Source organism: Zootoca vivipara, chromosome Z2 (genome assembly GCF_965207765.1).
Source record: "Zootoca vivipara chromosome Z2, rZooViv2.hap1.1, whole genome shotgun sequence".
In the NCBI taxonomy this organism is placed as follows: domain Eukaryota; kingdom Metazoa; phylum Chordata; class Lepidosauria; order Squamata; family Lacertidae; genus Zootoca; species Zootoca vivipara.
This window is the reverse complement of record NC_142585.1, coordinates 31,502,016-31,525,717: the sequence shown is the minus strand read 5'-3', so window position 1 is coordinate 31,525,717 and position 23,702 is coordinate 31,502,016. Positions and strand designations below refer to the sequence as shown.

Here is a 23,702-nt window from a genome sequence, read left to right as displayed (position 1 = left end):
GATCTTGCCTACAGGAAGAGCGTGGAATTATTGCTAAATATAAAAAAGGACTTTGATGGACTTGCCTGGGACAACTTTGTTTTGGTCCACACTGCTCAAGAGGAGAGTGTGGCGCGAATGCTATAACCCTGTGGCTTTGGAGAAATCCAGGAAACTCTTCAATCGTGTGGTGGCATGCAAACTGCGCAACATGGATGGCCATGTTATTGAGCACCCTGGAATTCGGTTCAGTGAGGTGGCTCTCTTTCGCGATGATGGCGTGCATCTTTCCAATCAAGGAAACGACATCTGGCTAGCTGATATCACAAGAAGCATTAGGGCTTGGTTACAGCGGTGAGGGTATTGGCAGCGAGCCTTTTGGCTCGGGTGGCAGTGGGCATTGGAATATGGAGTTGTCTGGTGTATTTGAGGACTGGTTGTGGCCATCATCCAACCCTCCTCTTATAGGGGTATCCCCTTAAGGGATCCCACGGTCGTGGATCCTGTCCGATGCCCTGCTGGGGGCTAGGGCCATGGCACGACCCCTGGTGACAACAGGGGGAGCTTTCAGTTGTATTTGCATCAACAGGCTCCTCCCTTGGGGTGTTAACCTTATATGACCCCCGCGGAGTGGGGTGGAGTCATGTTTGCTAGATTGTCCAATGCCTAAGCCAATACCTCTCACTTGCTCTAACCAATAAAGTTGTGGCCTTATTTTACCCATTAACTCAAATTCCATGTGTCACTGTGTCTTCATTTCTCGCGGGGGGCAGGTCCTCAAACCGCAACTACAGTTCTGGCTCAGCAGCTGATCCACATGTGCCATCTCATCCCTACAAACACTACCACCCCTGGATAACTGCCAGAATGGAGATTCTGCGTGCATCCAACAGCATTAGCAACTCTGAATTGTCAGGAGAGGAAGGGAGAATTTCCCTCACTCGATCTATTTTGGATTTGTTAGACCCCAGCTAGAGCCCTTGCCCACTTCTGGGCACCATAATTTAAGATGGATATTGACAAGCTGAAACACATGCAAAGGAAAGTGACCAAGATAATAAAGGCTCTGGAAACCAAGCCTTATGCAGAATGGTTGAGGGAGTTGGGTATGTTTAGCCTAAAACAGAGGAGACTGAGAGGAGCCAGGAAAGCCAAATATCTAAAGGGCTGTCAGATTCAGAGGGGTACCCAGGTTCCCTTGCACCCTTGGCAAGGACCAGAAACTCAAAATGTTTGCCTTTCATAACCACTGTTGTATTAGGATTTCTAAGGCTTTGCCAGTACCCGGTTCATCCACTTGGCTCCTGAACCTGCCTCTGTCCATAGCTGCTTCAAGGCAAAATTAAGGTTAGGCAGATCACGAAGGTAGAAAGCATAAAAGGCAAGATGACCAGTAGATGCACAAGACAAAGGAGGCGCAGCATCTGCAGCCCATGTAAAATCTTTTAAGGGATAGTCACCAGCTCCAGGCTAGGATCTAGCAACCCTTTTGAAAGGGCAGGAAAATAAAACACTTGCTTATTTCAGAAATTGTTCAAATTACGCTGGAGAGAGGAGCAAGCTTTTGAGCTGTCATACACATCAATATTTAAGAGGCAAAGCTTTTCCTGACATGAAAAAGATAACTCTTGTGAAAAGTGTCACCTCCTAAAGATTGTGTGTGTGTGTGTGTGTTCAGCTATTGCTAAAAACACAGTAATAGGTCCAGTAAAAAGTGACAAGTACCAAGAGTACAGAGGTGGGGAGCAGAAAAGGCAGTGATAACATTGAAACAGATGATTGTGTGGATTTGCAAAGAGCAGAAAACCTCCTTTCATAACATTTTGCACTCTGCCTGTGCCGTCGGGGTAGGGTCTGCTCTGCTCTGCTCCACCTCCCCACCTCCTCCTCCATCAGTCCATCTCTTAACTTGTCTTCCTGCCTTCCTGTGCTTGCTGTTTTCCCTTCTGCCTCCAACCTTCCTCCCTTCCTTTTTTTCTTCCTCCTGTAACTCTTGCCTGCTCTCTCATCTTTTTTTCCTTCCAAGCCCTGCTGGGTGCTCAGCTCACACGTCTAATAGTGCAGTCAGCTGAATGGGGGAGGTCCCCACAGGGTTGCTGCAATGTCTCATACCCGTGACCTTATTCCTCCACTGAAGTCCCCGGAGGAGCCTGCATGCCTTGCCCAGCCTACCAGAGCAGGGGAGTGGCAGCCCATGTAGTATGCAAATGTGTGGGCGTGTGTGCTTCTAATCATTCCAAACCAGAGGGGAGGGGTGCATCCTTGGTGGGGGCCAATCTGACCAACCCTTAGGCACGCCCCTGGTCATATGCAAGATGGAGCAAGCTTGTTTTCTCCTGCTCCAGAGGGTAGGATCCGAACCAATGGATTCAACTTACACACACACACACACACACACACACACACACACACTGACGGAACAGCTGGAAGAACTTTCTAACAGTAAGAACTGTTCAATAGTAGAACAGACACCCTTGGGAGATGGTGGACTCTCCTTCCTTGGAGGTTTTCAAGCAGAGGTTGGGTGGCTATCTTTCAGGGATACTTTAGCTGAGATTCCTTCATTACAGGCAGTTGGACTTACTAGATGACACTCAGGGTCCCTCCCAAATCTACAATTATTTTATTGTATGCTATGACACCCCCACCCCCAGTGCAGCAGTCACAGGTAGCAGGGCCTCCCCCTGGAACTTCTCCTACTTCTGGGCCAGCTCAACAAATGGCCCTTTATAGGCTTCTTGCAAGAGCACCCCTGGTGGGGTGGAATTGTGGGCAAGAGCCACAGCTTAGTGGTCAAAGCACCTGCTTTGCATGCTGAAGGTCCCAAGCTCAACCCCTCAGCAGCATTGTCAGGCGACACTGGGAAAGGGCCCCTGTCTGAAATCCTGGAACCCTACATTCTCACCCTCACACATTTTTGGGAGTCTCAAGCTTGGGTGCTGTTCTTGCTGAAGTCTAGCTGATTACTGTACTCTTTGGCTCTGGGAAGAGCCTTTCCCATGATGGTTAGGCTGATATTCCTTCCTTCTTTCCCTTCAGAGGGAGGCCTCCATCTCATATCTGAGCATCCATAACTCTTTGATTTGGCTGCAGAGCTTGAAACATGGATTAATTAGAAGGAACCCCAAACCAACCACTAATGGCTTCATTTAAACCCCCCAAACAGCACTTAGAGTTCAGAAGCAGGGAAGCCAAATTGGCAGCAGTAAAGGTTGTTGTGTCAGATGCTATCCACAACCTTCTGTCTGATTTCCCTTGGCTTTGGTGGATTGGAATCAGAATCGCATTACTTTGGAGTAAATGCTAGTGTCAGGGGAGGAGGGAGGGTGGTGTTTGGGGCTGGTGTGTCCAGGAACAAATGGATAATTTGAGCATGTGTTCAAGTTCCTGGCTTGCTTCTCCATGTGACAAATCATGAGTATTTCCTTGCACCTGGATTTCAGCTTTTGCAGGATAGATTTATGAGGATAGCAAATAGTATTTTCCCACACTAATGAAAGGCATGCAGATATATGCAGAGACCTAGCAGTGAAGTATATGAGTGGGGCTAGGGCAGCAGGTGTCCTTTTGGAAATAAACTGCCCCAAGGATTTTACCTGTTGTTTGTTGTTTAGTCGTTTAGTCGTGTCCGACTCTTCGTGACCCCATGGACCATAGCACGCCAGGCACTCCTGTCTTGCACTGCCTCCCGTAGTTTGGTCAAACTCATGTTCGTAGCTTCGAGAACACTGTCCAACCATCTTGTCCTCTGTCGTCCCCTTCTCCTAGTGCCCTCAATCTTTCCCAACATCAGGGTCTTTTCCAAGGATTCTTCTCTTCTCATGAGGTGGCCAAAGTATTGGAGCCTCAGCTTCACGATCTGTCCTTCCAGGGAGCACTCAGGGCTGATTTCCTTAAGAATTGATAGGTTTGATCTTCTAGCAGTCCATGGGACTCTCAAGAGTCTCCTCCAGCACCATAATTCAAAAGCATCAATTCTTCGGCGATCAGCCTTCTTTATGGTCCAGCTCTCACTTCCATACATCACTACTGGGAAAACCATAGCTTTAACTATACGGACCTTTGTCGGCAAGGTGATGTCTCTGCTTTTTAAGATGCTGTCTAGGTTTGTCATTGCTTTTCTCCCAAGAAGCATGCGTCTTTTAATTTCGTGACTGCTGTCACCATCTGCAGTGATCAAGGAGCCCAAGAAAGTAAAATCTCTCACTGCCTCCATTTCTTCCCCTTCTATTTGCCAGGAGGTGATGGGACCAGTGGCCATGATCTTGGTTTTTTTGATGTTGAGCTTCAGACCATATTTTGCGCTCTCCTCTTTCACCCTCATTAAAAGGTTCTTTAATTCCTCCTCACTTTCTGCCATCAAGGTTGTGTCATCTGCATATCTGAGGTTGTTGATATTTCTTCCGGCAATCTTAATTCCTGCTTGGGATTCATCTAGTCCAGCCTTTCGCATGATGAATTCTGCATATAAGTTAAATAAGCAGGGAGACAATATACAACCTTGTCGTACTCCTTTCCCAATTTTGAACCAATCAGTTGCTAGGATTTTACCTAGCATTGTCCAAAGAAGCCAATTTCCAACAGTGAAAATACTGCTGGGGTGGGAAAGCTACTCCCTGAAGGAAACAGTTTTTTCATCTGAGAAGACTGCCTGGGAGGTACCTCGAAGGATGCTTTGAGGCCTCTTCCTCCTGCTTCAGACCTCAAGGCTTGGGTGAAATTTGCCACTGAGCTCTCCAGCTGCTGCAGTTGGCTGCATGGTTTCCTCCAATCTTGCCCTCGTCACAGGATTCTTGAGGCTGAAGCCAGTACCAGGAAGACCCTCAAGGGATGCCAGATGCTCCTCCAGCTTCTCCCAGGGACTGAGCTTCCCCCAAGCAATGCTGAGTCTCCCTATTGAGGTCCTCTACATTAGCACAAATGTCTGTTTATTTGCCACTGAAATGCTAGCCTTAATTTCATTAGGGCATTTGGGAACCTCTGAATTCCAAGCACCATAAGAAACCAGGCAGGCTGCTTTGAATTCTGTCAAGTAATGGTTTAAAGGTTTAGAATTTTCCCAAGTAGGTTAATAGAGTGGGCTGGGTAGGCTTTTCAAGGAGCAGGCATGCATACGCTGTCACTGTCACCCTCATCATCAGCTCTTCCGTGTTTCCCTGGGATTGTATCTCTGCAGATGAGCCCTGCAGCCGCTGTCCAGAGTGCTGAAACAGCTCTCACTCTTGAGGGTTCTCTGTTATAAAAAAACAAACAAGCAAAACATTGTGTACACAGATTGCCCTTAAGCAGAATCTGTGGTCTTGCATTCCACCCCACACAAACTGACTTGTTGTGGTCTCAGCAGCAGCAAAGTGCATCATGGATCCTGGATTTTTCACACAGAAAATGAGTCAAATGCCCAGCTTGCCTCAAGCAGTAAGCAGTAATGACAAAGCAAGTGGCAGGCAACCATGTGGTCATGTGTGACAGGGGCCCTTTGCAACCCTTATTTTACTCCATAGCTGTCTACACCCACTGCCCTTCCCCCAAAGGGGTTCCAGTCACACATGACCTCCAAAACTATCCTCACCCTTCTTGCCATCAGCTCTGTGTGTATTAACAGGGTATTAATTCAGGGTCATTTGCAGATGACACAAAAATGGGAGGGGTAGCTAATGCCACAGAAGACAGAATCAAGATTCAAGATGACCTTAATAGATTTGAGAACTGGGCCCAAAGTAACACAAAGTAACACAATTTCAATAGGGACAAATGTTGGCAGGAATAACCAGCTGCACAAATATAGGAAGGGGGGCAACTGGCTTGACAGTAGGGCATGTGAATAGGATCTAGGGGTCTTAGCAGACCACAATCTGAATTTCAGCCATGCAGCCATGCAGCCTCAGTGAGGGAACCTGTTGTGGGGGTGTTGAGTTGGACCCCATCAGAATTCTGCACCCACGGTCACAGTGCCCCTTGCACAAACACCCCATGCTACACCACTGTGGGATCAGAAGGGTTAGGGGGAAGGAGACAAAGGATCCCAGTGGAACAGGACCCTGCCATGAGCAAGAAGGGAGCCACTGTCACACCATCCCTTCCTCACATGAAACATAAGATACAAAATGACAAAAGATGAGTTTTAGCAACCATATTTATAACTAATGAGTAGCCTCAGCAGGGAAACTCTTTATAAAAAGTATTAATGTGTGTGACATCTTGAAATGAGCCCTCCTTCCCTGGGATAGGTTCAGGAACAGTTGGGGGGCAATGCAATAGGCACTTCAGAAGCCTGAGGGTCTGTGAAATTCATGCTGACCCACAAGTCATTTGCATGCAGACTCCCTCCCAAAGGAAAATGAATGCAACAGCACATGGATTGGATGAGCAGACCAGCTCACCAGGCCTTCCGGCACAACAGGGTTTGATTTCCAAAGAGAAGATTTGCTTCTGGCTCCAGGGGAAAAGCTGGGCCTCTCTGCTCTGGGTTTCCGCTTGAGAGATGCTCCCACATTCAGTGTGTCTCCATTCCAAGCAGGCTGAGCCAGGCAGGACTGCAATTCATTCCACTGTACACAGCACCCCCTTGTGGCTCACCATTTGCAGTTGGGAAGCCAGAGGTTTGTGGGATCTGGAAAAGAATGTATTGCTGCTGCTGCTGCTGCTGCTGCTGCTGCTGCTGCTGCTGCTGCTGCTGCTGCTGCTGCTGCTGCTGCTGCTGCTATGTAACATTGCTAGACACACACACACACTGCAAGGAGAGCTGCAGGGCAATTTGTTTGTTAAGTAAATAAGCTCATGGAACATTAGCTTGAGCAGACCCAAAGCCCCAGGGTAAAAGAGTCACAGTCTGCGTAGTCCAACCAGAGCAGCCAGGAAACCGGGGGGGGGGGGGAGAGAGAGCAGGGAGGCACCTATGCAACCCATCTGCTAAACCCACTGGCTGCTCACATCTGAGTTCTTTATTTTGAAGATGTGTAACGTGCCCCACAGGACGCCTGTCAGTTGTGGCTTCCTTGGCTCAGATGTGTAGAGTCCACATCAAGTCATGTGCCTGCCAGACACACACTGGAAGCATTGTGGGCTTTTTGAGTGGTGGGTCCTGCTTCCATACCCAGCAGCTCCACCCCAAATTCTTGTGAGCTTCTGTTTCATTACAGAAATGGATCTGGAGGAATTCATGGTTCGAAGCAGGATCTGAGCAAACCCAGTCAAAACTTGATAGAAGCCCTTTGGCTAAGCATACTCCTCCTCCACAACTAACCTTGAGGAAAGTGGCCCATTTTCTTTTGGTGCATAAAAATGGAAATTGACAAGAGGGTTCCAAAACTGAAATCTGAGTTTTGGGCAAGTAAACAGCCTTTGGGTCCAAAGTTCCTTGTTCTGTGTAAACTGGCTCAGTCATGAACTGAGGCAAGAGAGGAATGGACAAGGGAGAGAGCTGCAGGGGTGGTGGTGTTTCCCTGAGAATGGCAGAGCTATTGTGCATTACCCAAGGGATATTGGTGGGTTAAACCAGAAAGAGGGGTAGGGCCTCAACCAAGTTTGTCCTGATGTTCAGCTGGCCATTTCTACTCAGCACACATGGGACAGCCACTTCAGCTTAATCCTTCATGTGAAATGCAAGGAGATTTTCCTCTCCAGCATTTCTGGGATAGGTTCCAGGGTCAGAATTTGTGTTGGGCTCAACCACATTCCCTGGACAATTGTGGGGTCCTAAAGTCGATGCAGTCGATGCTCTAAAGTCGATGCAGAAGGAGCAGTACGTCTTCAAGAACTGAGGGGGAAACTCAGCCAGGAGGGACCTTAAAAGCCTCAAAGAGCAGAAAGGGAACGAGACTGAATGAGACAGCACTGCCCGCTTGAGCAGCCAGGCAGCAGAACCAGGGCTAAAGAGCTTGTGTGGGATGGCAGGATTGCAGGCATACAAGCAATCTTCAAGTAACACATTTCCAAAATCTTATAATCCTCACTGAAGCAGGTGGGTTCAGGCCCTAGCAAACACCAACAGCCCACACACCAAAGTGCACACATCCCCTTCCTTTGCCCTCTATGCAGACTTAGGGAGCATGGTCAGCTCACAGGGAGAGGCTTTCTCTGAATGTGCTCCACGAACAGGAAGGACTTGGACCGGCTTAGAGAATTTCACAAAAGTAGTTGTCAAAATAAGATTGTGAGCAGGTAATGTGGTCCACTGTAGTGGGTTACTTGATGGGAATGTTCCAAATAAGCACCTGCCAGAGGCAGTGCTATTTGGCCCATTTGGGGGAGAGGGTGGGAGGAGGAACATGCAACTTGAGGAAAGAAATGGAGGGTATCTGACCTTCTCAAAGCAGTTCAAGAGAGACTTAAAGGGACCCTGGTGATAGTCACCAGGAACATACAGCTGGGAATGGGCTACAGAGAGAGAAAGTTTCAGCTAGGGAGCAGTAGTTTGGTGGAGACAGGGTTACTGCAAGGCAGTCTGGGTGGGCATCAGATGCAAGGAAATGCTGCTGCCTCAAATCCAGATGGCAGCACAGTAGGTTAAGGTTTGGCTTTCCCCTCTTCTGTGGATGGGCTAATGGAATCATCAGAGAAGAAGTCATCCTGCTGGTCTTGCTTCACTTTGGTCTCCAGGGAGGTGACACGCTGCTTGAGCTTCATCTGGGCAGCATCATACTCAGCCAGGAGGCGGGAGAACCGGGCATTCAGCATGTCCAAGCTGGCCTCCAGCCTGCTCAGCTTTTGCCCCACATCCATACTTTCCATGCCCTCTGCTGCAGTTTCTTCATCTAACAGACCTTCTTTGGTGAGGATCTCTCGTCCACGCTCCTCCAGGACTTTCTTGGCATCTGGATACTCTGTCACTGCTTCCATGAGGTCCTCCTTAGACAGGCAGAAGAGATCGGAATAGCCAATGCTCCGGATATTTGCCGTCCTCCGGTTCCCCATTTTGCTTCCTTTGATGTTGAGGATGCTGATCTCCCCAAAGCAGCAGCCTGATGTGAGCATAGCATACTGTGTCACGCCATCATCTGCCACAACAGCCAGCTTCCCTTCCTTGATGATATACATCTCCTTGCCAATGTCCCCCTTCCGGCAAATATAGTCTCCAGGGCTGAATACCTGGGGGCGGAGCTTGAGCACCAGCTCCACCAGAAGCCCAGCCTCACAGTCCTGGAAGATCCTCACTTTCTTCAGCGTCTCCAGGTGAACGTTGATGGCTATCTCTGCCCGCAGCTTGTCAGGCAGGTTCTTCAGGACCTCCCACTCCTCCACAGTTTTCTTATTGGTCCAGAGGTAGTCAAACCACTTGATCACCTTGGCCTCCATGTCCTTGCTCACTTTGCGGAACTGCATGTAATGCTTGACTGCATCAATCTTGGCCTGAAACTCTGCCCTGGTGGCGTTCATGTTGGAGATCATGGAGCCCACATTTCCCACAATGGTAGCAAAGATGAGGACACCAATCAGGAAGTCAAAGATGACGAAGAGATACTCTTCATCACGTACAGGCGGAGGGGTCTCCCCGATGGTAGTCAAAGTCAGTGTGGACCAATAGAGGCAGTAGATGTACTCCCTTGTCAAATAACCAAACTCTGGGTCTGAGATGTTGGGATACACCCAGGTGTCCTCTCCAAAGCCAATGGCCTTAGAGATAGCATAGTAAATGCAGGCATTCCAGTGGATGATGACCAAGATGTACATCACCAGGTTGCAGATTCGGAAGATGTTTGGGTAGCTGGTCCGTGTCTCTGTCCGGTCAAAGAACTCAAACATGCGGGGGAAATGCAGCAGCCGGTTGAAGCGCAACTCGGGGCGGTTTAAGCCGACGGCAAAGTAGGCAAAGTCAGTGGGCAAAACAGAGAGGACATCCAGCTTGAACTGCATGGTGGCAATGTACTTATCACGCAGCTTCTTGAGGTCCTTGACGAGTAATCCCTGCTCCAGGAAACCTGCCAGGGAAACACAGTGTGAGGCATTAAAACACAGCAAAATCTTTGCCTAGTGCTGTCACTGCAGATATGGTGATGTGTTTATTTCCATCCAATCTGTTCATTCCACATGCCTTGGATTTCACCCATCTCCAGCCTCGTAATCCAACTAGAGCCAGGTAGTAGAAGCATTGTGGAGAGCGGGAAGGACTTACAGCACACAGGATTCCAAGCAAAACAGGCCTCCCATCCTTGGAGTGGTGAGCTTGTAGGGTGGGTGGTGATTGTTGAAAAGATGTCCCAGCCCCAGATAGTGGGAGAGCACTCCTCCCACCCACCCAGCAGCATTCAGATCATTCATTAGCTCAAGATGATATCAAGACAGAGGCTTTTGCCAGACCTGAATATTGTTGCCCAGGTGGGTAATTTTAGGGAAATTATGCAGCAGTGAAGGCTGATAAATCTTTCATTGGGGAACTCTATTTTTCAGAACTGCTGTTAATAAGATTTGCTTTATTGGGGCCATTTTCTGTCTCACAAGGGCTGGAGGTGGAATCCTTAACCAACATAGTGAGAGGAAGGCTGAGACAGGCTCCTCCCCACACAGCACCCTCACCTGTGTGAAAGCGGATGACAATGTCTGTGATGTAGATGCTATCTGCGAGGTAGTCTAGAACTAGCCACCAGATCCAGTACTTCCTTTGAAGGTCGTTGAAACAGGCCCTGTGGTGAGGAGGGTGAGAGAGACAATTAGAAGGCAGCAGCCCTCTGGTGGCGCAGGCAGCTGATTGGTAAGCAAGGAGGCCAAGCTGCACCACTATCTGGACAGGGGTAGCCTAACTTCTGTTGTCTATGCTCTGGTAACCTCTAGGTTAGATTATTGCAACATGCTATTTGTGGGGCTGCCTCTGAAGACAGTTCAGAAACTTCAGCTAAGTGCAGAATTCAGCAGCCAGGTTACTCACTGGGGCAAGATGGTTTGGACATATTACCCTGCTCCTGGCTCAACTGCACTGGCTGCCAATTCATTTCCAGGCTCAATTCAAAATGCCTCACATGTGTTTCCCTAGCAGGTTTCCTGGAGCAGGGACTATGCATCAAGGACCTCAAGAAGCCCTTCTTCATGTGCCTCCTCCACAAGGTTTCTAGAGGGCAGTAACATGACAGCAGGCCTTTTCGGTGGTGGCACCCCGCTTGTGGAATGATCTCCCCAGGAAAGCTCACGTGGTGCCTTCATGACATATCTTTAAGCACCAGGCAAAAATGTTTCTCTATAACGAGGCCTTTGACTTATTAAGCATTCTATGACATTTTAAATATGTTTGGGGGTGTATTCATGTTCTCATTTTGTATTTTTTTATGTTGGGAACCATCCTGCGATCTTCCAATGAAGGATGGTATACTAATTTAATAAATGAATAAAATAATACTAATAAATAATTCAATGTGCTGGAAGTGTCATAAGCGACCTCCCAGAGTTTCAGCAGTGAGTTAACCCTGTAACTACTGAAACTCCAGCAAATTAAGGCTTGTTAAATCCATTCCTCCTAGGAAGAGAAGTTCTGGGGGAGAGGATCAGGAGAGAAACGGCAGGGGGGAGAGGAGGCACAAGGACTCACATCATGCTCTGCAGATCGGTGCAGATAGGAGCTCTGGGTGGAATCTGCACCCCCCCTTCTCTTGTGCCCCCAACAACAACAACATGGGTTCCAAGGACTCACCGTGCGACCAACGTGCACCAGTTATACAGGACTGGCACTGCAATGACCATAAGCCATCGATAATACCAGTCCCCTGCGGGATTCAACACAAAGACTTTCCATTTCTTCCTGCAGATAGAAGCAAAACATTTCAGTGGCCACAATGAGTCTTCAATGGCTCTGGCCTAGAGGGGAGATGGTGGTGGAGAAAGCCTGCAATCTTCAAATCCCTGGTCTAAATTGCAGCTAAGGCATGAATTCACACTGGGGGGGGGCTGATTTGGAGTACATGAAACTGATATGGTTAAGTGAGCGCACAGAGACCTCCTTTACCCAGACAGATGACCGGTGGCCACAGCACAGTGACTGAGAAGTAAACACCCCAGGCCCACCCCCTTCCTTCCATCCAAATGTCCAATCAGCCTTCCTGTTGCTGAAGTGTCTCATACCTTCCAAGCTGCCCAGCGAGAACATGAGAAGAACCCTGAAGCATGCTGATCAGGCTAAAGAGGGCCCATCTAGTTCAGCATACTGTTCTCTACAGTGGCCAACAAGATGCCCCAAAGGAACGCCCCCCCCTCAAGAGCTGCCTGCTCTCCATTCCAGGTGTTCTGAGGTCTCCATTCAGTACCTCAGATTGTTACAGAGGTGTCCAACCCCATCTTGGGCCTTATGGGAGGGGAAAGGGGTGGGCTGGCTCAAAGGACATTAGATGGGAGAAGGCAGGAGGTCCAGGCTGCTAGAATTACTAGAGCAAACCCAACCTCCCGGTCCCCTGAATGGTCTTGCTGGCATCCCTTGAAGGCTGTCAAAGTATGGCAAAAAAAATTCAGGCAATTTTTATTTCTAAATTGTAGAATGGGAAGAAAAGGAATGCTCCGTTCCTCTCCTCAGACTTGTCCACAGTGACCAACAACCTCAGCACTTGCACAACATCCTTACACAATGGCCTGGACACTCTTGTCTGCTCCTGTTTTGCAAAAGCCTCACTGGGCCACAACAGCCCAGAACCATTGCTGCTCTCTTTCACTCTCCAGCAGCCTGCCCTTCCCTCTTTGCTCAAATTACCATGCCTAATGGCAAGGTCCAGCCTTACCAATGAGGCCTGCCCCTTAATTATGGTGGAGGAGGAAAAAAGAAAAGGAAGAGAAAAAGGGGAAAGAAGCAGGAGGGGGAGATGAGGAAGAAGTAGAAGAGGAGGAGAAGGATGAAAAGAAAGGAAAAAGAGGAGGAGGAGGAGGAGGAGGAGGAGGAGGAGGAGGAGGAGGAGGAGGAGGAGGAGGAGGAGGTGGAGGAGGAGGAGGAGAGGAAGGAGAAGGAGAAGGAGAAGGAGAAGGAGAAGGAGAAGGAGGAGGAGGAGGAGGAGGAGGAGGAGGAGGAGGAGGAGGAGGAGGAGGAGGAGAAGAAGAAGAAGAAGAAGAAGAAGAAGAAGAAGAAGAAGAAGAAGAAGAAGAAGAAGAAGAAGAAGAAGAAGAAGAAGAGAGTGAAGAAGAGGAGGAGGAGGAAGAAGAGGAAGATGTAGGAGGAGGGGAGAAAGAAGAAAGAGGAGGAGGAAGATGAAGAAGGAGATACGGGGGGAGAGAAGAAGAGGGAAGGTGGTGGCCTATGATTTCCTCTCCTTGCCCATGCAGAGCCTCCCACAGCAGCTCCAGCCAGCCAGGAAGGAGTCTCACTTTGTCTTTCTGTCATGGGTATCAAACCCATCACCCCTTGCTGCAGCTACTGCCAAAGTCTTGACATCTGGCCCTCGAAATCGTTCCAGGAAGGAGTCTGTCCGCTCCTCTTCTTCTTTCAAGCTTTTATTGATCCAGCCCCGGATAACCATCACCAGGCGGGCTATCCTAGAAAGGGAAGAGAGAAGGGAAAGGGTCAAGCTTAGCAAATGGGGGAGGGGGGAGAGGACACCCATACATTTCCAGTGGAGCAGTGGGGTGGAGTCTCCCCTCACATTCACCCTGGGCAGGAGAAGTGTACAAGTTCTCTCTCTCCCCCCCACCCTCTGAGCTGCAGTTACACAGCCCCACTCTGCCCATTGCTTCCCCCTAAGTGCCTAATCTAGGTGCTAAAGCATCTCACTCCTTCCAAGCTGCCAGGAGGGAACAAAAGAGCCCTGTAGCTGGATCAGGCCAATGGCCCATCTAGTCCAGCATCTTCTTCCCACAGTGGCCAGCCAAATGCCCGTTATGGGAAATCTGCAAGCAGGATTCAAACACAAGAGCACTCCCCTCTCCTGTGGTCTCCAGCAACTGGGATTCAGGTGCATTTTTGCCTTTAACAGTGCAACTGGAGTATAGCCATCCTGGCTAGTCGCCATTGATAGCCCTCTCCTCCTCCATGAATCTGTCCAATCCACTTTTAGAGCCATCCAAGTCAGTGGCCAGCACTGTCATCAGTTTTCCTGGGAATCAGCAAAAGAGGAAGACAAAGTCCTCGGGGCTTGTGAGGGTTATCCTCTTCCCCATCTTGTTCAATCAAGTACTTCTTAGGAGGGGAAACAGCTAGTAGGGCCTCCCCTGAAACTCCTGCCCCGTTCGAGGCCATCTCCACAAATAGCCCTTATGGGCTTTCAAGAGCACCCATAGCAGGGTGGAATTGTGGGCAAGGGCCATAGCTCAGTGGCCAGAACACCTGCTTTTCATGCAGAAGGCCCCAGTTTCAACCCCCAGCAGCATCACGAGGTGGGGCTGGGAAAGGACCCCTGCCTGAAACAGTGCATAGACAGGATTGGATCATACTAATCCTGCTCTGCCTAAGTATACAACAGTCTCTTATGCTCCTAAGTCTTGCAACACCAGCTCAGCTATGGGTAATGAATCAAAATAATAAAATCATAGAATTTTAGAATTGGAAGGGATCCCCAGGGACCACCTAGTTCAACCCCCTGCAATGCAGGAGTCACAGCTACAAGAATCCCTGGCAGATGGCCTTCTGACCTCTGTTTAAAACCTCCAATGAATGGAGAGTCCACCGTCATCTAAGGGAGTCCGTCCCACTGTTGAATGGCTCTTACCCTCAGAAAGTTCTTCATAGAGTTGAGTCGGAATCTCCTTTCTTGTAACATCCCCATCTAGAGCGGAGCAGCTCATGGAGACTATTCTTTGGTTTTGCCAATGGGCACAATTTCAGCGCAACCTCCACACCCATCCAGGCTGACACCCCCCCCCTCCACTTCCAAAGACTGCTCCTCCACAGAGTGATGGGCTCCTGTTGCATTTTCCATCTCCACTGCAAAGGCCACCACAAAGCCCGAAGAGGAGACCCTTTCTCTTGGCTGTGGTTCATCAACCCCACAAGAAGCCCCATAAGGAGTACCTGGAGAGGCCCCCTGTCTTCTTGGATTTCTCATCCACATTATCCAAGGCGGCAACACGCTGCAGTTCTGAGGACGTGTCATCATTGACTGACGGCACTCTGTAGAGAGACCAGGTAGGAAGGATGAGCCTTAGCTGCCAAGCAGAGGTGGGAATGGAGCGGAACACCCTCCCCTCATAAGGGGGTCTGCCCCTCTCCATGCCACTGCCTCCTCCTCAAGCTCCCTTCCCACATCAAAGCAAGAACTCCACATCAATCCAAGTTGATTGACATGGGAGTTGTTATGACTCTCATATTGGCTAGAGAATTGCCCCCCCCCCACACACACACACATTAGGGGAGTTGATTCATGACTGTGCTCAACATAGGCAGGAAAGCAAACTGGAGGACTTTGGGAGCAACAGCCTACTTCAGTGATGGCGAACCTATGACACGCGTGTCAGAGGTGACACACAGAGCCCTCACTGCTGGCACGTGCCCCATTGGCCCATTCACACTGTTGTTGTGTGTTGTGGGTCCCCCCAAACACATTTGTTCTCCCACTCCTCCTCACGCTACAGCTTGTCTCCACCCGGATCCTTTGTTGTTGTTGTTTGTTGATGGTAGCCAGAGATTGGTTTTTTAACCCCTTCTGTGCTGTTTTTTCTGGCGCTTTGGCAGACTATGATTGGGTGTAACAGCGTCCGTTTTTAACCCGTTCTGTGCTGGTTTTTTTGGCGCTTTGGCAGACTATGTCGGTGCTGCGTGTTAGTTCCAGTGAATGTATTATTCGTCATTTATTTCTGTTCTATTTCCCCCCAAAAAAGCATAGCAGCTTTGAGGCATCCCCCCAAAAAATTCAAAGCAACTTTTGCACCCCCAAAAAAACCTCCAAAACTTTGGTCAGCAGCTCCCCCCAAAAAGATCAACAACTCTGGGCACTTTGTGATAAATAAGGGGTTTTTGGTTTATTAAATACAGTTATATATTACAATTATACATTTTTGTTGTTTAAACTATAAATATCGCGAAATTATGGTTTTTTTCTCGAAGTGACACACCACCCGAGTTATGCTCGGTTTTTTGGCGAATTTTGACACACCAAGCTCAAAAGGTTGCCCATCGCTGGCCTACTTCCTGCCTTGACCACAAGGTGGAGTCTTATCCCTGAGATCCTATCCCTGCTGGCTGCAAGGAGAACCTAGGGGAGACAAAAATCAGATCTTCTCTCGCCTGTCCCAGCCACCCTTATTCCAGAGCACACCATGCTGAGATGCAGAGAAGTCAAGCATTTGCTTGAGAAATGGGGGTGGGATCTGAAAGGGCTGCTTCACAAAGGCCCAGCTGTGGAGGGTCCCAATACATTTTCAGAATCATAGATTCATAGAAATGTAGAGTTGGAAGCCACTCTGAGGGTCATCTAGTCCAACCCCATGCAGTGCAGGCGTCAGACCTCTTGGCTCATATGGGGATTGAACCCACAACGTTGGCATCATTAGCACCATGCTCTAAAAGTGTGTTTCCTATTGGAACTCAGAGTTGTGAATTCACCCATGGAGGAAACTTTTCCCGGGCCTCCAGTCTCACCAGGAAGGACCATTTGCTCTCATCCCTGAACTCCTTCCCAAGTGACCCCGAAAGGCTTCCCCTCCTCCTTTAGCCACAGTTATGCTAGGCAACATTCCCCTTTCAGGGGGATGGACAACCTGATTCACTTGCCCCAGGCCTTGGAGGGCTAAAACAGCTGGGGTCCCTGCCAAGGGCCTGGCAGACTTACACAATTAAGCCAAGAACAAGAACCCTGCCCTGGGCCTCAGACAAGCTCTATATGGCTATGCAGCAACCAATTATTGAAGAGCATGTTTTGGGTGCCTTTCTCTTACACACACACCAACACTGGGTATCCAGCAGAGCCGTCTTACCCATTAGGTTTAGTGGCACCCTGCACCATGGCACCCGCCCATCAGGAGCGCCCAGCAGTGGGAGCATAGCTGTCAACCATAGCTGCCAAGCTATCCCTTTTTTAAAGGGATTTTCCCTTATGCTGAATAGGCTTCCTCGCAAGAAAAGGGAAAATTTGGCAGCTATGCTGTCAACCCTCCCTTTTTTGCGGGAAACTCCCTTATTCCAAGCCACCGCTGTCAACTTTCCCTTTTTTTGTTGGAAATTCCCTTATTCCAGAGCCGTTTCCCGCTGCTATCCTGGATTGTTAGATATACCATAGACCAGGCATCCCCAAACTTGGGCCCTCCAGATGTTTTGGACTACAATTCCCATCTCCCCCAACCACTGGTCCTGTTAGCTAGGGATCGTGGGAATTGTAGGCCAAAACATCTGGAGGGCTGCAGTTTGGGGATGCCTGCCGTAGACTGTCCCCGGGACAAGTGAGGCTGCTGATCCCTTATTTTCAAATCCAAAAGTTGACAGCTATGGGAGTCCAGGACCGACTAGGAACAGCTGTGAGGCGAGGGCATGCTGGGGGGGGTGGTTCTTCCTACGGCCAGCCGCGCTCTCTCGTTTCCAAGGAGGCAGATGCAGTGCACAAAGCTATGAGGTGCCCTTCTCCCTCCTGCCCGCCCTGCGGCAGTAGCGGGACTCCTGAGGAAGCCCGCGCGGCAAGCAAGCCTCGAGCTGCCCAGCGCAGGGGGAGGGGCGCCGAGAATGTCGCCCCCTGCCCCTTCTGCTCCACGGCGCTGGATATGATTAAGACAACCCTGGTATCCAGTGACAAGCTGGCTCTTGGGCCAGGAACCCCCTGCAGCAGACCTCAAGGCCACCTGCTGTGACAGTTACCTGCTGTGGTTGCTGAGCTCCTTTCTCTCTGGATCCCCATTGGAAGTAGTTTTCATGGGTTCCTGTGGCTGGTGGTTGGCAGGGGAAGCCTTTAGACCGTTGGTTTTCTCCATCATTCTCCATGCACAGAAGGCAGCAGCGGCAGGAGGGAGAGGAACCTGTGCCAGAAAACACAGACAAGAACGAATACCCAGGAAAGATCCTGGGAACAAGACCTCTTCATGTTGCTTTCTTCCAACAAGTTGTGGGGAATAGATGCTGCCCCAGTGCAAACAGAGACCACTAGGGAGCTCCTCCTCGGCTTAAGGTGGGGCTTGCCAGCTGGCCTAGAGAGCTCACTCATCCCCTCCCACCATCCAAGTACATTTTCCTAGCCCATAAAAGCCCCACTGATTTTGGTGCCAGCTGCTAAATTAAAACAAATAAGAACATAGACACAGCATGGAAGGGGCCTGAGAGGTTGTAACATCATTTGGTGAGGGACAGGGGCACTAACCCCCTCTTCAGCTGATCTGTACAGGGAAGCACCATGGCTCAAGGGTAGAGCATCTGCTTTCTTTGCAGAAGGTCACAGGTTCAACCCCCCCCCCCCACATAGCAGCATTTCCAGGTAGGCCTGGGGATGTCAGCTGGAAAGTATACTACCGATCAGGGAAAATGCCACTAGACTTAAGAGGAGCCCAGCATACTTAATATTTAATGAGCACTGTATCAGTTGAGAGAACAGTGCATTCCAAGGCAAGTTTTCCCCAACTCCAGAGGAAGTTTTTAGATCACATTGTAGTCAGCTTTTTAATGTTTTGCTGCCATTTTCCCATGCTTTTGTAATTTTACCCATTAGTTTGCTGGAATTTTATAGGATTTTGATGCTTATGTTCCCTGTTTTGGTATGTTCAGTTTAGAGATTGCTTATTGCTGCAGTGACTGTGTAGCCAGAATTTTTGTTTTTTTTGGGGGGGGGGACAGAACCATTGTGATTGGTCAGGTAGTTAAGTATTTCTATTGTTTTACTTGATTTAGGGGAGGGCAGCTGCTCCTCCCTGCCTGCCCCTTGGCTAGGCCCATGGTTGGAGGAAAGACACCAACCACATATGTACCACCAGGCACTGTTCCCTCCAACTCACAGAGACAAAAGGCCCCTCTGCTTAGTCTTCCTGCCATGATTTGCTTTCTGGCTCTGCTCAGGAGCTCCCAGGGTCCCCATCAGATGGGCGACCTTTATCTTGGAAGAGTGAATTCTCCCAAGCCAGGCACAGGTTCCCTCTGGAACCCGGAAATTTGGCAAATGCCCACCTGCCATCTTTAGTGATCTGTGGCCCCCTCAGCTTCTTTCCAATCACCGAGGGGATGAAGATCAGGTGTCAGCCAACAGCCTTCAAGGACTGATTAGCTGTCCCAAATAGGCCGACTGCTTGAGGTGGCCAATCCCCATTTTCAGTTTCTCAACAGCATGACAGAGATGTGATTCATCTGCTTCTCAATTACAATAAAGAGAAATGAAAGCTTCATTTTAAAATGTCAGTTTTTGCCACTGTTTCCAGACTCTGCTAATGTGAACTGAGTACATGCATAAATGCTTGAAACTTTCATTTGAATTCTATAGTGTACAAGGGAATTCTGCTTCATGCTCTATTTCTCCACTCTTTAAACTCTCTGTCCCCTGCCTTCCACACCCGCTTTGTCTCCCATGTGGTCCCTCCATGTTATTATTCAAGGCTTCTCCCAGAGGCTTTCATCTTTGTCACTGTTGCCAAGGCAACCACATCAGCATAAGCCCTTCCCTAACAACAGGTGTGAGGTGCTCTCCTAGCCATTCTCAATAGGTCCACAGTAGTACCGTAATGAGAACCCTGGCAGATGGGTGGGGGGTGGGAGGCACTGGGGAAGAGTGTTGTTCATTCTAGACTTTACAATGGGTGAGAAGAGAGAGATGGAAATGGCAAATATCTGTTGACAAAGGAAACCACTATAACTGTGGGGGGGGGGCGCTTCTGGTAGACTTTTGCATGGCAGGTATTAACTGTTGCTATAGCATACTTAAAGTGCCAAATTTTTTGCAACTGATTAATCCTCCCTTGTTAACTCTGGTTGTCAATTACTGTGCTTATTTCAGCAAATGTAAACAATCAAATCCCATGGTAGGCTAATGGTAATACATGCACAGTGCCTAACTTGTGGTTTACTTTGCACCAAAAACTCAAATTGTTACTTGAGTGATGGGTCTTGGATTGGGGGTGGGATACCACCAGTTATAACCACATAACGTTTCTGAGCACAGTTCAAAGTGTTGGTGCTGACCTTTAAAGCCCTAAATGGCCTCGGTCCAGTATACCTGAAGGAGCGTCTCCACCCCCATCGTTCTGCCTGGACACTGAAGTCCAGTACCGAGGGCCTTCTGGCAGTTCCCTCATTGCGAGAAGCCAAGTTGCAGGGAACCAGGCAGAGGGCCTTCTCGGTGGTGGCGCCTGCCCTGTGGAACGCCCTCCCATCAGATGTCAAAGAAAAAAACAGCTACCAGATTTTTAGAAGACATCTGAAGGCAGCCCTGTTTAGGGAGGCTTTTTATGTTTAATAGATTATTTTATTTCATTTTTCTGTTGTAAGCCGCCCAGAGTGGCTAGGGAAACCCAGCCAGATGGGCAGGGTATAAATAATATATTATTATTATTACTATTACTATTACTATTATTATTATTATTATTATTATTATTATTATTATTACGGTACTACTACTACAGTGGTACCTCTACTTATGAATTTAATGTGTTCCAAATGCACATTCGTAAGTCGAAAAAAATTGTAAGTCGAATCCCATAGAATTGCAGTAGGAGAAAAAATTCGTAAGTAGAAGCAACCCTATCTACAAATTCGTAAGTAGAAAAAATCTAAACCGCATCCAAGATGGCGGACGGAGCTCCATTCGTAAGTAGAAACATTCGTAACTAGAGTTATTCGTAAGTAGAGGTACCACTGCATTATTATTATTATTATTATTATTATTATTATTATTATTATTAGGGTTCACAGCAGCAGTAGCTTAAGAGAGGGCAACTGGGCCAGTTGAAGCCCAGCGACCATAGTCACTAAACTCCATTCAGCTCTCAGGCCCACCTCAACGTCACAGCTGTCTGGATACCACCCTGACTAGGATACCACCAAGCCTTTCCCTCCTCCTTCCCTCAGGCCTTTTGGTGCCCTTTTGTCAGATTGATTTCATGGGTGCATTAGGAACCCCCAATTGTTATGCCTATATAGATCCCAAGACTTGGGCTCCCAGCATGAGCAAAAGGGTGTTCCGATCTCTTCACTTACCCAAGTCGGTTCATAATGTAACAGACAGTAGTGTTGAGTTGGGTACGGAGAGGGGGACAAATGCAAAGCACCCCTCAGCTTTCGAAGGGCAGATCTCCAAGCCTCTCACTTCATCTGTTGCTCAGGTTGCACTTCCTGCGTGCTTTACCAAAACACTGGGGGGAGGGCAGGGTTTGGTGGTACTGGATGAATCTCAATTGAGCTAGTCCTGCCTTTTGGGGAGGTGGGAGTAGCTCCAGACAACAAGCAGGGATTGAAGCTGAAGCGGGGGAAGGAAGAGGGTCACAGAGAGTGTCCCCTGCCCCATACACACACACATACACAAGATCAGCTCTGGTTATGTGACATACTAGAAGTCCTCATCACCTTCTCCCTTGTGCCTTCTAGACAGAGGTAGTCCTGTAAAGTAGGGGTTCTCAGCAAGGAGCCAGGAAGGAGGCCCACACTCGACAACAGGAGGCACAAGGCAACGTGTGTGTGAGTGAGAGATGCCCTCTACACACCCTACTAGGATGTCACTCAACACCTGCACTCAGGACATTCCGGGGCAGTTGGAAGAGTCTGTTGCGGAAGCAGGAAGAAGTCAGTTGGAAGCCGAAGAGAGAAGGAAAGAGGCTTGTCAGCTGGTGACTGTCGCCCGGTTAACTACTAACTAACAAAACCTTGCCAGCATTATTGAGTAGACATTATTGACTGGTTGGTTGTTATTTATTTCCAGATTATTGGATCCCCTCTCTCTATGTCTCTTTGCCATGTGTAACAGAAAACTGTTTCCTGGCATGTGCAGAAGATGAAAGGCCCCATGGAAACACACACATGCACACTGACTGCATTTGTTTGTACAGAAACTGTCCAACAGCCAGCTAGGAATGGAATTAATACCTCTCCCCCACCCCATGACAAGGTGGCTCTAAAAGGTGGCCCTCGTGGGAGGAAACAGGAAGCATCAAGAAAGGCATGACAAAACTCATAGCTACTGCAAAGCACCCCAGTGCAAAGAGGAGGACACACTAACACCACACCCCCGTCTAGGGCAGGAAGGGTTTGGTCACCCCCTCTCCCCAAGCACACTTTTACTCACTAGTCAGGGGTCCTGCACACGGTTCTGTCTCAGGGCCAAACCCAGCATGAGAACAGGGCAAGGCAGCAGGACTGGCAGCTGGATTCTATGAGCATTGGTGGGAGCGCAGAGCAACCCCACTCTCTGGGCCTCGGTTTTCTTTTGCAACCCTTCGGCGTAAGTGGTGAGTGTCACTCTAGCTCTGTTCCTTCAGGAGGTTGCTGGGATCATCCAGGAGTCATCCCAAGGAGTTTGGAGGGTCTTCTTCAGCAGGCTGGGATGGCAGAAAATAAGCTGATGCCAACATGGTCTGTGGCATGAAGGAGCAGACACACACACACACACACACACACACACACACCACATAGAGCTTGCTGGCCATAGCAGCACAGGGGCCTAACCAACTAAACTGCAAGCCAAAGCATACATCTAGGAGCCAGTTTACCTGCACTTCTTGCTGCAGCGCACATGCCTCCAACTCTGAGCAAAGGTGTGCTCCACAACCCTTTATGCCTAAGGGATGAAAGAGGCTCTTCCTCGCCTCTTGCCTCAGCCGGTTAACCCTTCCTCTGACTTCAGTTCAGCAAGGCAGCCAGTCCCAAAGGAAGGATCCCTTTTACACTACAGCTGTTCCAGAACCCACACTGCTGCCTCCCTACGGAGCTTATTTGATAAGGGCTGGGTAGTTTAGTGAACTGGACCAATGCTCCAAAAGATGGACCTATTATTCAGCTAGCAAAAGTGCAGCCCCTCTTCTTTCAGAATGGGAGCGTGAGCCAGAAATGCAGGAACGTGCTCAAGGATTGAAGGCAGGTGCTGGGGGGGGGGCGCAAATCATCTGTTTTGCAGTGGCAGTTTCCAAAATCCTTTGATAGCTAATGTCGTCAGGTTACGTTTAGGGCTGTCATTTGACTAAATAAATCTTAGGAGGGATTCCCTTGTTTGAGTTTCTGTTTGATTAATTGATCAGTTAGTCAACCCTGAAGCCAAAAGCATTCATTTGTTTTTTCCTAGATGATGGGTCTATGTGTGGCAGAAGGCATCACCTGGTAAGAAACATCCTCTCTGGCACACACATGCCCCTCTTAAGAATCATAGAGTTGGAAGAGATCATGAGGCACCTCTAGTCCAACCCCCTGCAATGCAGGAATCTTTTGTCCCATTTTGGGCTCGAACCCATGAACTAGGAATTAATAGTCTCATGCTATACCAAGCTATCCTTTGAGTAAAATTATCACTGCAAACCATCTGTAATTGTTGCAAATAGGCATGTGTTTGTATATATCCATATACAGTGGTACCTCGGTTTACAAACACAATTTGTTCCGGAAGTCTGTACTTAACCTGAAGCGTACTTAACCTGAAGTGCACTTTCCCATTGAAAGTAATGGAAAGTGGATTAATCTGTTCCAGACGGGTCCGCGGAGTACTCAACCTGAAGCGTACTTAACCTAAGGTATGAGTGTAATTGGTTCCGGAAGTCCGTACTTAACCTGAAGCGAACTTTCCCATTGAAAGTAATGGAAAGTGGATTAATCCATTCCAGACAGGTCCGCGGAGTACTTAAACTGAAAATACTCAAACCGAGGCATACTTAAACTAAGGTATGACTGTAAAAAGGTAAAGGGACCCCTGACTGTTAGGTTCACTCGCAGACAGTTCTGGGGTTGT

At 48.8% G+C, this 23,702-nt stretch overlaps 1 protein-coding gene across 1 annotated transcript; it reads right to left on the bottom strand.

Annotated features, from left to right (window-relative positions):
- Positions 1-6,094: 6,094 nt before the first annotated feature.
- CNGA2 (cyclic nucleotide gated channel subunit alpha 2) lies at positions 6,095-22,186 on the bottom strand. The gene is made up of 7 exons (XM_035112388.3): positions 22,053-22,186; positions 17,660-17,817; positions 14,888-14,986; positions 13,249-13,416; positions 11,597-11,704; positions 10,492-10,598; positions 6,095-9,896 (listed from the first exon to the last, which is right to left on the bottom strand). Exons 2-7 carry the CDS (start codon positions 17,773-17,775, stop codon positions 8,485-8,487), a joined length of 2,010 nt encoding a protein of 669 aa, XP_034968279.1. The 5' UTR covers positions 17,776-17,817; positions 22,053-22,186; the 3' UTR covers positions 6,095-8,484.
- Positions 22,187-23,702: the final 1,516 nt, after the last annotated feature.